This window comes from Lepus europaeus, chromosome 3 (genome assembly GCF_033115175.1).
Source record: "Lepus europaeus isolate LE1 chromosome 3, mLepTim1.pri, whole genome shotgun sequence".
Classification (NCBI taxonomy): domain Eukaryota; kingdom Metazoa; phylum Chordata; class Mammalia; order Lagomorpha; family Leporidae; genus Lepus; species Lepus europaeus.
The window spans coordinates 33,026,374-33,044,409 of record NC_084829.1 but is presented as its reverse complement, the minus strand read 5'-3'; the positions used below and the strand labels follow the sequence as shown (position 1 = coordinate 33,044,409).

At 38.9% G+C, this 18,036-nt stretch overlaps 1 protein-coding gene across 1 annotated transcript in view; it reads left to right on the top strand.

Moving 5' to 3' along the window:
* Window positions 1-6,316: 6,316 nt before the first annotated feature.
* The window catches only part of LOC133756493 (butyrophilin subfamily 1 member A1-like), a 79,777-nt gene continuing 68,057 nt past the window's right edge, over window positions 6,317-18,036 (top strand). The window contains exons 1-2 of the mRNA XM_062187167.1: window positions 6,317-6,326; window positions 6,437-6,886. Coding sequence (XP_062043151.1) covers window positions 6,317-6,326; window positions 6,437-6,886 — 460 coding nt within the window. The remainder of the gene's footprint in view (window positions 6,327-6,436; window positions 6,887-18,036) is intronic.

The following is an 18,036-nucleotide window of genomic DNA, read 5'->3' as shown; positions in this document are numbered from 1 at the left end:
TAGCCTGGTGAACTTTTCCCCACGGAGTTTCAAGCCTCGTTCCCTCTAGTCTCCTCTTCCCGCTTTCCCGCTTGTGTCTCGGGCTGTTGCGGTTCGGCTCACCTTGCGTTCCAGCACTGGTGTGTTGAGTCTGCCGCTGGTGTCCCGAACTTGGGCTCCCACGCTCTCCACGCAGGTCCACTGTGAATCACTAGTTCCAGAAGAGTTTCCTCTGCTGTTTCTTCCCCTACTCTTCCCTGCACCTGCAGTATCTCCACTTTTAGTAAACTGTCTCTTCCCGGACTATCAGTGTGCTCCCTTCCTATTCCGCCATCTTGCTGCTCTCCTTAGCTAACATTTTGAGATTTTATTTTAAATGACAAATATTATTTTTGGAAATTTGTGGCGTATAATGTGATGTTTTGATTCATGTATACATTGTAGAATAATTCAATCAGGTTAATTAACACATCTGGCATCAATTTATAATTTTTGTTGTAAGAATATAAAAATTCTGCTTTTTAAAGGAACTTTGAAATTTATATTACTAATAACTGTGGTCAATATGGTCTAAAACCTATTACTCAAGCTTAATGGAAACTTGGCACATTTTGATCAACCTCTTTCCTTTCTGTGTCCTTCTTCCCTTTTTAGCTTTTTTCTATTTTAATTTATTTAAGGTATCCAAATTGCATTATTTCATACATATATATCCAGAAATTTCTACACCATTTCTATGGTATTCCTTTTTTAAGATTTCTCATGTGAAAGCCCATAATATTGGCATTCTATATCTACTTATTACACTTAGCATAATATACTCTAACTATATCCATGTTATCCTTTGACATTTATATGAATTTTCCATTTTATTTTTCAGAAGAACTTCAGGGAAAAATTGGTAATTTTTCTGATATTTTTTCTTATTGATAGATTTGTGTGTGTTTTTTTTTCTGTCTTTTGACTCTTCACTTCATCTCTACTCTTTTCTGATTTTTCTTCTTGTGGAGCTCAAATTAAACTATTTATCTTCTATTTCACTCCATGAACTTTCATCTTATTAAGTTTCCCTCTGATCCTCCCCCTTCCTTTCTCTTTATCCCTTTTCCTCTCTGTACTGTATGTTCTTCGGCTTCTTCTGTCTTGCAGAAAATTGTTGTATCTTCAATATAACGTTATGAGATGAATAGAGGAATACAGTTCTTTCCACTGAATAGAAAACTTCCTTTAATTGTGTTCTACAACATATTTTCTGTAGCAGAGTGCTCATTATTTTTCACATGATGATATCTTAATTATTAACTGTGGATATTAGACTCCAAAATTCCTGGAAGATGTAAGTTCCACCTTTTATTGGCCTTTATACAGTTAGTATATACTAATATCAAATATAGTCTGGGGACTTGTTAATTTGTATTACTCAATTGTATTTTAAATAATCCTAGCTATTAACTATTTTCCCATGATCTTACAATCCTCTCTTTGCAATCATAGCTACTACTGCTCCTTCTTTTTGGTCTATGAATTTTGATCTATGATTTTTTTCTCATGTCATGACCTTAGTATGCATTGTTAGGTAAATTCCATTGGAAATATATTTTTAAAATACAAGACTTTGTTCTAAGATATTTCTACAAATTTTAGTGCCAAATTATAAGCATTAAAAGGAGCCTTCAAAAAGTTTGGAAAATGTAAATTATGAAAAAAACTAGATATAAATGTCAACATTTTTGTACCAAAATAAAACTTAACTTTTAATTCTTTTCATACAAAATTTCTGAAGCACCTTGTATTTTATTTACACCTCATATAGTTTTCTTCCAATTGGAGTGAAGTTTTCAGTTAGAATGTGCTTTAGAGATTTCTCTTACAGCTAATGAAATGAACATGATCTGCTCAATATTGCAGGCATGGACACTGACAGATATATGGTTTGAATTGTGTATTCTTTATAATATTAACAAAACCTGACTCATGAAGGTATGTTTTGTATATTTTTCTCTCAGATAGGAGGAAGGCTCAATATATGTTAGGTGAGTAATTATTATCTCTAGGAAACCTCCATTCCTATATCTTCAATGTGTTCAGTCTATATCTGTGTCCTATAACAATTATAGGATTCACGTAGTCACTGATTCCTTCAGATAAAAGTAGGCTCAATTCAAATTCAGTGAGTAATCCTTCTCTCGCCAAAAATTTTCATTTTTCTGTCTCTTTGGGATTCAACCCCTATCTTAACCTCTATAGTAATTGGTTATGATATAAAAATGCAACAAACAATGTCTATGTGGCAAAAACGAATTTCAATAAATCCCCCCTTAAATAAAATTTAAAAGTGTTTCAACATTGGGGTGAATATTTTTTAAAGATTTTATTTATTTATGTATTTGAGAGGTAGTTTTACAGACGGTGAGAGGGCGAGACAGAGAGAAAGGTCTTCCTTCCATTTGTTCACTCCCCAAATGGCCGCAATGGCCAGAGCTGTGCCAATCCGAACCCAGGAGCCATGTGCTTCCTCCAGGTCTCCCATGTGGGTGTGAGGGCCTAAGCACTTGGGCAATCTTCTACTGCTCTCTCAGGCCATAGCAGAGAGCTGGATTGGAAGAGGAGCCGCCGGACTAGAACTACCAGCCATATAGGATGCCAGCGTCCCAAGTGCAGGAATATTCCTACTGTGCTATGGCACTGGCCCCTGGGGTGAATATTATATTAGATTTTTATGATCTTATTTTTTAAAAATTTAAAATAAAATTTTAATTTCAGAATTATTTTAAATTTACAAAATAAAAATTGTGTAGTACAGAGTTCCCATATACTCCACATTCATCTTCCCCTTATTACCATCTTATATTGTTATATTTGTCACACTTAAGAAACCACAACAAAGTTCACTATTACTAATGTCTCATATGAGTATTTGTGACAATTAATGGAGCATACCCAGCTGATCCTATTTTTTTAGCCAAACTCCCTCTATCTTTCCCACCCCCTCCCTTGCAGCCTGTGGTGGTCACTACTCTGTGTCCATATTGAGGTTTTTGTTGTTGCTGTTTTCTTCTTTTAGCCCCCATATATGGTAGAGAACATGCAGTATTGTCCTGCTGTGTTTGGCTTATTTTCCTTAACATGATATACTCCAGTCCCATCTATTTTCCTGCAAATGATAAGATTCATACTTTTTTGTTGTTGAATAATATTACATTATATTGGTGTTATGTGTATATGTCTGTATACATACATACAAACATTTTCTTTATTCATACATCTGATGATGGATACGTTGGTTGATTCCTTTATCACAGTTACTAGGAATAGTGCCACAATAAACATAGTGGAGCAAATATCTCTTTTCTGACATAAAATTAATATAAAAATATCTCAGGAGGCCGGCGCCTTGGCTCAACAGGCTAATCCTCCACCTAGTGGCGCCGGCACACCAGGTTCTAGTCCCGGTCGGGGCACCGGATTCTGTCCCGGTTGCCCCTCTTCCAGACCAGCTCTCTGCTGTGGCCCAGGAGTGCAGTGGAGGATGGCCCAAGTGCTTGGGTCCTGCACCCCATGGGAGACCAGGATAAGCACCTGGCTCCTGCCATCGGATCAGCGCAGTGCGCCGGCCGCAGCGCACCAGCCACGGTGGCCATTGGAGGGTGAACCAACGGCAAAAGGAAGACCTTTATCTCTGTCTCTCTCTCACTAGCCACTCTGCCTGTCAAAAAGTAAAAAAAATAATAATAATAAAATTATTTTAAAAAAATATCTCAGGAACTCAAAAACTCAACAACAACAACAACAAATCCAGTTGAGGCTGGCGCCGTGACCCAACAAGCTAATCCTCCACCTGCGGCGCTGGCACACCAGGTTCTAGTCCCAGTTGGGGTGTCGGATTCTGTCCCGGTTGCTCCTCTTCCAGTCCAGCTTTCTGCTGTGGCCTGGGAGTGCAATGGAGGATGGCCCAAGTCCTTGGGCCCTGCACCTGCATGGGAGACCAGGAGAAGCATCTGGCTCCTGGCTTCAGATCAGCGCGGTGTGTTGGCCACAGCGTGCTGGCCGCAGTGTCCATTTGGGGATGAACCAATGGAAAAGGAAGACCTTACTCTCTGTCTCTCTCTCTCTCTCTCACTGTCCACTCTGCCTGTCAAAAAAAATCCAGTTGAGAAATCAACAGAAGACAAGAATAGACAGTTCTCAAAAGACTAAAAACAAAATGTCAATAATATATGAACAAATGCTTAGTTTCACTAGCCTTCAAAACTTCAATGAGATATCACCTCACTCCAGTTAGAAGAGCTATTATCAAAAAATAAATAAATAGAAATAAATATTAGTGAAGATATGGGAAAGAGCAACTCAGTTGATGCGAATAAAAACTAGTAAAACACTATGGGAAATAGTATGAAGACTTCCTTTTTTCACTGTTTAAATAATTTTCATTAAAGTAAGAATTTTATAATCCAAATTATGTTTTCTTCCTCAGTCATCATTTCCTTTAACAGAACTAACATTCTGTGCTAGTTCACGTTAAAAAAATTACAAAATTAAAGCACGGAATGTTATTACATTTTGTACTTGCTAAAAATTCTTTTTTCCAGGATCTATAATACATTATTTTGTCTTCTTATTTTACTTTGTTGCTGCTGTTTTTAAATCAATAAGTAAGATAGGACTACCATTATGCTTGCTAGGCCTGGCATTAGCTCAGTACATACGGTTTTACATTTCCATTCCTTTTTTACTTATTTTATATTTTGCAATGTTTTACCCATAATGTTTAAGGCTTTGTTGATTATATATTTTATCTCTGGTGAGGCACGAGTTTCTTTTAGTGGTCCCAACAGCTGCAACAGCAGTGTCACTGTTCCCTGTTTTCTGGGCAGCCTTTTCAGGTAGTACAGCTAGAACTTCATCAACTTTACAACACAAAGACTATGCAGGCTCAAGCATATGAAAAAGTTCAGAATTATTAATCTACAACAACATGCCAGAGGTTTTACAAGCAAGAGTAGAGTGTGAATGTACTGTTTCAGAACAGCCATATGATCCAGCAATCTCTGCTAGATATATATCCAGAATACATAAAATCATTGTGATTCTGCATTCTTCATGCCCTTTCTACACCTTTTCTCTTTCCACTTTCCTTTATTTCTTGCTCCCAACTTCACATGCCTACCTTTTATTGCTTTAATTTTTCTACATTTCCTCCACTTGATCATTTTCATCATCATGTCTTTGAAATCTGGAATACCAGAATAGAGGTGAGAAAAAGAAAGCACTGAAGATGTAGAGAAGGAAATGTGAGAAAAATGCTGGATGATATCGAGAAGTGCAATGATAAAAAGACACAGAAGGAAAAAAAATAAAGGATTATCAATTTTCTTCTCTTGCAGACTGGAGGAAAGCAGCATTATATCCTGGTAAGTGACACGGTTTCAAATAATAACCTATTATTTAAGATATTATACATGAGCATCTTCAATGTACAAAACATCATGAAGGAAAAGAAATCCAAAGCATATCTCCCATAAAAATGACATAATGCTACAAAATTTAAGACACTGGGATGAGTATTTTGACACAGAAGTTAAGCTCCTGCTCAGGACACCTGCATTCAATACTGGAGTGCTGATGAGTTCAAGTTCCTCTACTTCCAATCCAGCTTCCTACTCATGCACCTGGGAAGAGAGCAGATGATGGTCCAAGTACTTGGTTCTCTACCACTGCAAGGAGACTTGGATGGAGTTCTGGGCTCCTGGCTTTAGGCTAGCCCATTCTTACTCATTGCTGTAGATGAAACAGCTCTTGTTCTGTTTCTCTTCTCAACCCTCCATCACTTTACTATTCAAATAAACCTAAAATTTTAACACATATTGGATTGGAACATTATATTTTAATCTTTGTAAATCTTTGTATCATCTTACACTTTGAGGGAAAGTAGAATGGTAATTATGTACTAAAATTTGAACAAAGCAAAATAAGTTATTGAGTCAAAGTCACCATATTCCCTATTTCCTCCCCAACCTCTAAAAAGATAAAGGACTGCTATCTTGTAGAATTTTTTAAATGGGGAAAGTATTGGCATGGGTCAAGTCTTCAAGTCAGACATAATTTAGCAAGCTATAAACTGAAGGGCAAGGCTATGTAAGAGAATTTTCTTTAGTTGCTATTATTTTAAACTAAACCTGGGGAATTCATACTGTAAATGGTCAGGTAGCTTTCTTTCTCATATGGTGGTTCTCATGTTGATATATTTCTTGCAGATTGGAGGAAAGAAGAGTTCCAGGCTGGTGAGTCTATGATGGTGTACAGGGATCCTGTTCTTTGTGCATAGTCTCACACAAAGATGGGTAGAGGTTAGCAGAATCCACCTAGGGCCAGAGCAGCTCTCACAGAATAGTTTCTCTAGCCCCAGACTTCTGAGACTTTCCCTAGTTAGATGATGATGATTCTCTTGTCTTTGTAGTAAACGTGACCCTGGATGCAGACACTGCCCATCCTGCCCTCTTCCTGTCTGAACAGAGACGTGTAACATGGCAAGAAGAGAAGAAAGATCTCCCTGCCTCCCCACAGAGATTCGATTCCCTTCCCTGTGTGCTGGGTCAGCTGAGTATCACCTCGGGGAGATACTACTGGGAGGTAGATATTGGGGACACAGTTTCCTGTGATCTGGGAATCTGTAGAGACAATGTAACAAGGAATGGGAGAGTAACAATATCCCCACAAAATGGTTTCTGGGCCATCAGGATTTATGAGGGGGATTTCTGGGCTCTCACTTCCCCGGAAACTCATCTAACTATGAGAGAGTCCCCACGTAGGGTGGGGATATTCCTGGATTATGAAGATGGAGATGTGTCGTTCTATAACATGACAGATGGATCCCATATTTACACCTTTACCCGGATTTTGTTCCAAGGTGCCTTAAGACCTCTTTTCAGGCTTTGGAACTCTGACTCAGGCACCTTGATCATTGTCCACTGAAGGAGAACAGAGTGATGTTGTAATTTATAAGTGCACCCTATTTCACAAAATAATGACGTTGAGTCCCAACGTTGATTGCAATGGCAACTATTGAGAAATTGCATTTTTTTTTCTTTCTCCTGATTGGTTCATTGTCTAAATGGAGCTGTGGGCACAGATTTCTGATTGTTCTTTACCACTAATTTTCCTCTTCCTTAGTAATAGATTTCCCGACCTATTATACTCTAGTTTAATATTAGATTTCCTAGCCTCCTCTGCTGCATGTGACTAGATGTTGGCCAGTATAATGTATGTTAAATTGTGTAGTCTGACTTCTGATATTTTCCTTTAAAGGGAAATTATATGTCTTTCTTTGCTGTTTACTTTTTCTACTGGCTAGATATGAAATGATACATAATTACTTGAAGCATATTTTTGAGAGTGAAATAAGAAATGGAAAACACATAGACATTGTGATTTTAAATTTTTGACAACTTATTCTAAATATTCTTGTTTAACACAAGACTTCTTTGGAAAATAAACCTTTATATCTTTAAGCCATTAGTGTATTTTTGTGTGTCTTATTAGGAGATCTAATTCTAACTGATGTGCACTCCTCTTCAGGATGGCAGCAGACTTCCACATGTGAAACAGGAGGTTTAGCATCCTGAACTGCACACTTATCTTTTGTACCTATCCACTGCTTCAGTCTCTTCTGACTTCAATTCCCACCCTTTTCTACTTAAATAGGAATGAACAATAACTTCAAACATTTCCTTACTAGTAAGTGAAAACTTGCGCTCTTTGTCCTTCTGTGACATTTTCTTAGCAAAATCCCAAATATGGATGTTTCTATCCTTTGTGACACTAGCAGATAATGGGCTTTAAAACTTCATAGGTCTGAGCAGACTGGTACCTTGTATATTTGTTGTATCTTTCACAACCTAGATGACAACACTACCCCCCATGCTTTTCCAGCCATCTACATTTCCTTATATTTGTCCAATCAACTTTTAAAATAGTTCACTTATTTGAAGTTTCTATTCTACCCTCCCTTGTTCTCAATAAAGTACTCTGTTCCCACTTAGAAAATCAAAGTAACAATTATTATAATCCATTAGAAGGGAACTGTCTCACCTTTATAACAACAAATAAAACAATGCTATCTATCTGGGAATCTCCATTACTCCTTGCAGTGTCCGGCGTATAACAAATCTTCCGAGGCAGACAAATCAATTAATTCACAAGCATTTGTTGGGGTTCCGCTCCCGGGTGAGGTTCCAGGGCCCCAACAGAGCAACAGAGCAGGGGCCGGGGAAGTCGCGTGTCAGAGATTGGGAGAGCTCCTTTTATAGATTCAGGGCATGGGAGTTAAAGGTTGAGGCAGGTCTGATCCTCATTGGTTAACATTTAGGCACCTGCAGGGACCTTGACAAGGACTTTTCTTCCCCACAGGTACAGGTAGGGACTTCTCCATTCCCAGAAATATAGGCCTTCCTCCTTGCAGATCTCAAAGCTACCATCCCGACCTTTTGATGATAGGAAAGGGGGTGATGATGAGTCTCTCTGGCTACTTCCTGCTGACTGGGGACATTGTCTACAGGGGCCCACTGTGGGTATCTTGGAGCTCCACAGGGACAGGCATGTATGGATGGAGAAGCACCTCGTTGACTGCCTGGTTGCTGAAGGCCTCGGTTCATTCCATTATCACCTGCCGTAAACACTTAAACAGACACTGCAGTATACAAGTCAGGGTGAGAATAGCAACCAATGATCCTAAGAGTGGCATTAACCAGGTAATGAAAGGATTTCATAGAGGAGAGAAAATGAGGGAGGGTCTCTGGACCCTTGTGAGGATTGTTTGATGGATGTGGTTTAAATCTGATCCCAGCCAAGACTGTGAGAAAGGCCACTCAGCTTTTGCAGGTAGAGGGGTTTGTCTGTAGAGAAATTCTGAATAATCATATAACATTAAGTGGAGGAGAGGACCATCAATACACACAGGTTGGGAATAGAGCCATTGATGTTATAGTAGAGGCTATGATTACAAAGGAATGAGACCCAAGTGGGCTAGACAGGGTCTAGAACAAAGGACAGAGTCATTATTAGAGGAGCTAAGAAAGGTGTGTCTAAGCTACAATTAAGTTTTCTGATTGAGAGGCAAATAGAACCTGACAGAAAGGGCTTGATAATAATCTATTTGGCTTTAGGCCTTGTAAGTTAAGAGGCCCAGACCTATCTATCTCTTCACATGGGGTATATCCTAAGGGAGGTGTGAACCTCCTTGGGGAAGGCACTCTGTTGACTTTCATTACTTAGCTGGCCTGGGAGGAGAGCTGGCCAGGTAAAGGCAGGTGGCATCTCTAACAGGAAATTTACAGTTCTGCCTGCAGTGTGGTTGACCCTACTTGGCCGTCCCCTCAGCTGTGGTGGTCACCTTGGAAGCTGGTAGCCAAGCTTATAGCCAATAAGATCTGTGGCTCTGACCTGAATTCCTTTGACTCCAGGGCAGGTCCATTTCCAGTGATTCAACTCCTGGCTGGCAGAGCCGCCAGGGCTCTTCACAAGCTGACTTCTGCTGAAGCCCAGGCTTACCACACTGAAAGCCACCGCAGTGGACTGGCCTATTGGGTCTCCTTGAGGGCAGATCACTGTACAGAACAGCTATCAATAGGCTGCCACCTATCTTTATGTTTCTGATGGCTAGCTTTCTTTTCCTCTTGTTTTTTGTTAAAGCAGACCAGAGGATGCAAGTCAAGGGGGTGCTCAAGTCCCAGATCACTTACTGACAATAGTAATGTCAAATGAAAATTTAGATAGCAGCTTCAATCATTAGATAACAAATATAGCACTGTCAATATTAACTTTTTAAACTCTTTAACTGTTTTTTAATTTACCAATTGATTCGAATTTCTGCTCTTAGTAACCTCAGTTAACCATACTTTCTCTCAATTGGAACCTATAGTACATTATTGGCTTCATCTGTTTGCAACACCATCCCAAAGTACTGAATACAATAGATGTGGCTGGAAAAAGTCCATCAGAACCCATAGGAGGACAGCTAAACACAGAACCAACAATGCTTTAGTTTTATGAGCAGTGAATCTGATATATAAAACTATGGATGACAAAACACTTTCAGTTGCCACGTTTAAAATTATAAACTTATTATAAACTCAACAAGAGGCACTTGCTTACTTCTCATAGCATTTTTGAAAACACCTGTAGGATTTTATAGAACATTTAACTCTTTAGGCCTCTGTGGCTTTCTCATTAAGATCCAAGATTTCTTCTGTAACCTACTGTGACATCCACACACCCTCTTAAACTTACTTGGAACATTCCATCATTTCCATTCCTGTCTAGAGTAAACTAGCCATCAGGATAAAGTCAATCTTACAAACTTTGTCCTTGCTTTATTCAAAATAACTCTTTCCCTTTAACCTTCCTTACCAAATGCACATTTCTATAATATTTTTAACACAAATCTAACATGCTGAGTATACAAGAGTTTACAATAAATTAGCAGTTACACCTAAATAACTTAAGATGCTGATATGATATATCTCTACTTGAATTCAATTAAAATTAAAATTGCATCCATCTAAAACAAGTACTAATTACCCATTGCTGTTTCATTGAGTACTGATTACCCAGAACCCTTTAAAATAAATTGCAAAAATTAACTCAGCAAGTTACAAAGCAACATTTTCAAAGGTAGTGATCTTCCTAAATTCAAAGAAAAGAAACCAGAGGAGGAGGCTAGAGAGCCACGTGTGCAGGAACAGGTCCTTTTAAAACTTTGCCAGAGGGCAGCCAGGGAAGCAGGAGCAGCGAATCCCATTAGGATTGGGGTGAGGAGCTTGACACTGGTGGTTGGGCCACGTGGCCACCTGGCTTCCAGCAATGGCAGCAGGGAGAGGCAGGACATGGGGTGGGGCAGGGCGGAAGAATGCGAATATGGGGGCGGAAGGTTCCTGGCTAGCTGTGGCGTCCCCAGGAACTCAGGAGGGTCTGAAAAGGTGGAGGGTGGAGAGTTTGGCAGTAACACAGAAGAGGCATCCTTAGGAGGTGGGGGCCCGATCTTGGCCAGCAAGACCTGGGCTGTGGAGCAGGCAGAGAGGAAAGTAGGAGAGAAGGGAGTAGGACAGGAGCAGAGGTTACAGAAAGCCTGGACATATGGGACCAAGGTGTTTCGGCACCATCTGCAAGGTGTCTGGCGTATAACAAATCTTCTGAGGCAGACAAATCAATTAATTCACAAGCGTTTATTGGGGTTCCGCTCCCGGGTGAGGTTCCACGGCCCCAACAGAGCAACAGAGCAGGGGCCGGGGAAGTTGCGTGTCAGAGATTGGGAGTGCTCCTTTTATAGATTCAGGGCATGGGAGTTAAAGGTTGAAACGGGTCTGATCCTTATTGGTTGACCTTTAGGCATCCACAGGGACTTTGACAAGGACTTTTCTTCCCCACAGGTACAGGTAGGGACTTCTCCATTCCCGGAAGTATAGGCCTTCCTCCTTGCGGATCCCAGAACTACCACTCCTCCCTCTCAGTTACATTAATACAAACAACTTCTTCCTATATAAGGAACAACAGCTATTCTCTCCATCAGTCCTATACTGACCTGCCTGGTTTGGGGAACAATCAGTTATTTCTCTTACTTTTTCTACTTACTCCTTCTCATGAATCTTAAAAAACTCAAATTCTGCCCAATCAAAAGTGTAAGAGTAAATTTTCCATGAACTCTATATCCTCCTATATATTCTTCTTTTTCCTTATATAATCAAAATCCTCAAAATAGTTATCTAACTACATAATGTTTTCCAATCTTCATATTTCTCTTAAATGTTCTCTGTTCTAATGATTGAATTGTGTCCTACCCTCAGTCTCACATGTGAACTTCTAATCTCTAGTATCCAATAATGTGACTCTATTTGGCTATAGGATTATTGCAGATGCAATTACGTAAGATGACATTACACTGAATGAGGGTGTGTCTTTAATACAATATGACTGGTATCCTTATGAAAACGTGAAATTGATACAACTTTCCAGCACATAGGGAGAATCCAAAAGCATAACATCTACATGAATGTCATAGAGATTTTCTCTTATTTTTGTCTAGTAGCTTTTCAGCTTCACATTTCACATTCATCTTTTTAACACTTTTTAATTAAATTTTTATGAGGTGATGGCCTAATTGTATGCCTATACATCTACAGCAGTTTGAAATGAAGGAGTACCATACCTTTCTAGAAAGTAGAGCTAATAACTGCACAGCCACCATCTTCCAGAGGTCACAAAATAAGTCTCGACAAATTTAAAATAGCAGAAATCAGATCAATGTCTTTTCTGAACACACTGCAATAAAACCAGAAAAAAATTACTAGATAAGTATTGGGAAACATATAAGTACACAGACATTAGACAGCTTACTCCTGAACAATCAATGGATTCAGACACATACAATCAGAAATGAAAATGGAGACAATATGATTGACATCAAAAATATAAAATTGTGGCCGGCGCCGTGGCTCAACAGGCTAATCCTCCGCCTTGCGGCGCCGGCACACCGGGTTCTAGTCCCGGTCGGGGCACCGATCCTGTCCCGGTTGCCCCTCTTCCAGGCCAGCTCTCTGCTGTGGCCAGGGAGTGCAGTGGAGGATGGCCCAAGTGTTTGGGCTCTGCACCCCATGGGAGACCAGGAGAAGCACCTGGCTCCTGCCATCGGAACAGCGCGGTGCGCCGGCCGCAGCGCGCTACCGCGGCGGCCATTGGAGGGTGAACCAACGGCAAAAGGAAGACCTTTCTCTCTGTCTCTCTCTCACTGTCCACTCTGCCTGTCAAAAATTAAAAAAATATATATAAAATTGTAGGAGATTACCATTAACAATTGTATGACAACAAATTTGATACACTATGAGAAACAATGACCAGATCAGCCCTTGTCTTGACTGTTGAGGAAAACTTACTATTTTATTCCTTTTAGTATTTTTTGTCCCACTTAATACCATTGGTTGAACTCTGTAATTAATACACAGTTATTCTTAGGTGTTTAAAATTAACTAAAAAGTGATCTTTGTTAAATATAAGAGTGGGGATAAGAGAGGGAGGAGATATACAGTTCAGCACATGCTCAATGGGACTTATCCCTAATGGTAGAGCTAGAAATGTGCCAGGGGATTCCAATTCAATCAAATCAAGGTGACATGTACTAATGCCATCTCACTTGTTAAAGTGTTCAGCTTAAGTGCATAATTGGTCAAAAAGATAGGTTAAGTGCCAAAGAGATTTCACAAATAAGACCAGTGTCTGCAAATAATGAAGGATAGAATTAATAGGGAGAGAATGATCCTACAGTGGAAGCAGGATACACAGCAAACTCATAGAGTGGCAAATACCCTAAACAGCACTCTGGCCTCAGAATCAACTCTTGGGGCATTTGGATCTGGCTAAAAGGTTCATAAGAGTCTCGCAGACATGGAAAGCCAAGACACTGTGGCAAAAACGACCTGAATGAAAGATCTCGGTGAATGAGATCCTAGCAGTAGAATGGGCCATCAAAGAAGGAGGCACCTTTCTCTGAAAGGAGGAAGGAACCTCCACTGTGATATAGCCTTGTCTAAATAAAATCAGAGTTCGTGAATGCAGGAGGCTTCCATAGCCTTGACAGCTCATGGCAAGAGCCTCGGGTGATTACTGACATCATAAATAAGAGTGTCAATTATTAAGTCAACAACAGGAGTCACTCTGCACCTGCTCCCTATGTAGGATCTCTGTCCTTAACGTGTTGTACTATGAGAATTAACAGTAAAACTACCAGTAGAACAGTACTCTGTGTCTTGTGTGGTTGTGTGGGTGCAGTCTATTGAAATCTTTACTTAGTATATACTAAGTTGATCTTCTGTATATAAAGATAATTGCAAATGAATCTTGATGAAGAGTGTGATGGGAGAGGGAGTGGGAGACAGGATGGTTTTGGGTAGGGGGGAGTTTATGGGGGGAAAAGCCACAAAAATGCAAAAGTTGTACTTTGTAAATTTACATTTATTAAATAAAAAATAAAGTTAAAAATGCCAAATTCTTAAATATGTATAAATCAGCAATATGAAATCATGATTAGGGTGCCTGAGGAGATCAATAAATAGTATAAATATTCAGCTAATAACAAAAAATTTCCCTTCAAAGTAAAGCCCAAGACCAACTGGCTTCACTGCTGAATTACACAAAAGATTTAAACAAGAATTAACAAAAATCTTCTTAAAAAATTTAAAGAAATGGAAGAGGAGGGAATTCTTCCAAATTTACATTATTCACTCAACATTACATTCATACCAAAACCAGAAAAGGCCACAACAAAAAAAGAACATTTGGGGCCAATCTCCTTAATGAATATGAGTGCGAAAGCCCCCAGCAAAATACTAGCAAATAGAATTGAACAGCCCACTAAAATATCTTCCAGCATGATTAAGTAGGGTTCATACCAGAGATGCAAGGATAGCTCAAAATATGTAAATCAATAGACATGATACCCCAACAATAGAATGAAGGACAAAACCAATATGACCATCTTAAGAAATGCAGATTAGGCATTTAATAAAATCCACATCCTTAATGGTAAAAACTCTCACCAAATTTACTATACAGGAAACATATGTCAACATATTAAACCCATATATAACACGTCAATAAATAACATCATATTGAATGGGGAAAATCTGAAGTTTTCTAAGATCTTGCACTATACAGGGGTGTCCACCTTCATCACTTTTATTAAACATAGCCCAGGTGGCCCAGCTAAACCATTAAACAAGAGAGGGGAAAAAAAAGTATCAAAAAGTATCAAACTGCAAAGGACTAAGTCAAACTGTTGCCGTTGCATAATCTTATATTATAGGAAATCCCTAAACTCCACTGAAAAGCTGTTAAAACAAATAAAACAAATTAAGCAAAGTTGCAGAAGATAGTCAATGTAAAAAAAAAAGTAGTGTTGTTAGATACAAATAGTGAACTATCTGGAAAAGAAGGTTATCCCTATAGGACTTTTTAATTGCTCAACTTTTTAATTAGCAGAGCATTAAGCCTTTGACTATAATGTCATTTTAAAAGGTTATCTCAAAAATTTTAAAAAAGGGGGGGGGAGAGAGAAAAGAAGCAAGGGAGGGAGAGAGGGAAAGAAAGAGGGAAGAGGAGGGAGGAAAAAAGACATTATATTCTTAGAATTCCATCTTGAACAATATTAAATCTGTTCTCTTTATATTAATATCATAAAAATAAAATTAAGAAAAGGAAAGCAATCCCATTCCCAATAAATACAAAAAGTGAAATTCCTGTGAATAAATTTAACCAAATAGAGGACGAATCTCTACCATGAGACATGAAACTGAAGCTATTAAAAGAAAACCTAGAGAAAACACCTCACAATATTGGAATTGGCGAGGATTTTATATATCAGACTGCTAATTGCACAGAAAATAAAAACCCAATAAACAAATGTAATTTAGTCAAACTAAAGAGCTTCAGCCAAACAAAGAAAACAATACCTTGATGCAAACTACAGAATTCAGAAAATATTTGTGATCTATACATCTTTACAGAATATGTAAAAAAAAACTTAAATAACACAAGAAGAAAGCATCCAATCCAATTAAAAATGCACAACAGATTTAAACACATTCATCAGAAGAAGACATAAAAGAGACCAACAGATAGATCAAAGTGCTCAACATCAGTAACCATCAGGGTCATTTCATTTTTACTTGTTGATCTTAGTGGAGTAGTAAGTGTTTGACAATAATGTAAACTTAAAACATTATCTCAAATTTTTTTATGGAGAAAAAAGTAACTTTGGATTACACAAAGCACTACAGAGTCTTGGATAATTTCACTGTCCTGCTCTTTGGTAGTAAGACTCGAATAAGAGAGTGGAGCAGAGCTGAGACAGATTCATGCTTTTAAGTTCATGAGCTGCTTGTCATTCCTTCCCTGCTCTGTGTTAGCTTAACAACCCATCTGACAATCAGATGACTCCTCCCCCGGATGTACCTCCCCTCACCTGGGACATGGGGACAGTACTATGTAACCACTCCCCTTCTCTAAGTTCATAGGAAGCCTGGTAAAGGGAAGGGGATCACTCTTTCCCACTCTCCTCCTCTCTCTCTCTCTCTCTCTGCTCTCATGGACCCAGTAAAAATAAGTAGATCTTTACTTTTCCTGGCCCACTCTCCCTAAATAAGACCTCATGTGCCTGTGTATTCTTCTCACTCTATAAATAATCATTACCACACTGCATGCTGTGTTTCTGCCTGTGCTTACACAATTCTTCTCTATGTAAAAGACAAGAGTCTGGAATAGAGATTTAGGCCATGCCCAGCTCACAACAACACTAGGTGACGTATGGCAGGTCACAACTTTCATACGGCATGTTTCTCAGCAAAGTTTCTTTTATATCCTGCTACTCTTAAAAAATGAAGCATAGGATGAAATCAGGAACTGTGAACTTGCATGTACTAGATTCTATATTTTAAACATATATACAGCTAAGCCCTTATTAAATAGTCACATCATTACATGCAAGGCTTGAATGCTGCACATGGTAAATATCAAGACACCACATTTGCAGGTCCATGGGCCACCATGGTCTTCAAACAATTCTCCATTGTGTTCAAAAGAAAAGTGTGCATGAGACAAAAACAATGTTTGGTTTGAGTATGCTCTGCCATATTGACTGCACAAGTACTGAGCTGAAGGAATTACAGTTGGCATCTGTGATAAACTGTGCCCAGTTTCAACACTGTAGCTCTCATTTTCAAGGTTAACATAAAATTAAACAAGCATGGGATGAAGATAAGCACAAGTAATAATTTCAGTATGCAACACCTAAAATGGTCCTAATATTCCCTAAATAGAAGAATTTGGACATGTATGCTATCCTTTCATATTATTTTTTTTAATTTTTATTTAATGAATATAAATTTCCAAAGTATAGCTTATGGGTTACAATGGCTTCCCCCCTCCCATAACTTCCCTCCCGCCCGCACCCCTCCCCTTTCCCGCTCCCTTTCCCCTTACATTCATGTAAAGATTCATTTTCAATTCTCTTTGTATACAGAAGATCAGTTTAGTATATATTAGGTAAAGATTTAAACATATTGCCCATATAGCAACATAAAGTGAAAAAACTACCATTGGATTACTAATTATAGCATTAAATAGCAATGTACAGCACATTAAAGACAGAGATCCTACATAATTTTTTTTTCAAATTAATTAATTTTCTATGCCATTTCCAATTAACACCAGGTTGTTTTTTTTTTCATTTCCAATTCTCTTTATATACAGAAGATCACTTCAGTATATAATTAGTAAAGACCTCATCAGTTTGTGCCCACACAGAAACACAGAGTGTAAAATACTGTTTCAATACTAGTTATAGCATCACTTGGCTTTAGAGGACACATTAGGGACAGATCCCACATGGGGTGTAAGTACACAGTGACTCCTGTTGCTGACTTAACAATTTGACACTCCTGTTCATGGCGTCAGTAATCTCCCTAGGCTCTAGTCATGAGTTGCCAGGGCTATGGAAGCCTTTAGAGTTCGATGACTTTGATCTTATTCCGATAGGGTCATAGTCAAAGTGGAAGTTCTCTCCTCCCTTCGGAGAAGGGTACCTCCTTCTTTGATGACCCCGTTCTTTCCACTGGGATCTCACTCCCAGAGATCATTCATTTAGGTCTTTTTTTTTTCCATGATATCTTGGCTTTCCATGCCTGCTATACTCTCATGGGCTCTTCAGCCAGATCTGAATGCCTTAAAGGCTGATTCTGAGGCCAGAGTGTTGTTTAGGACATCTGCCATCCTATGAGTCTGCTGTGTATCCCACTTCCCATGTTGGATCTTTCTCTCCCTTTTTGATTCTATCAGTTAGTATTAGCAGATACTTGTCTTGTTTGTGTGATCTTTTGACTCTTAGACCTATCAGAGCTATCAATTGTGAGCTGAAATTGATCACTTGGACTAGTGCGATGGCATTGGTACATGCCATCTTAATGGGATTGTGTTGGAATCCCCTGGCACATTTCTAACTCCACCATTTGCGGCCAG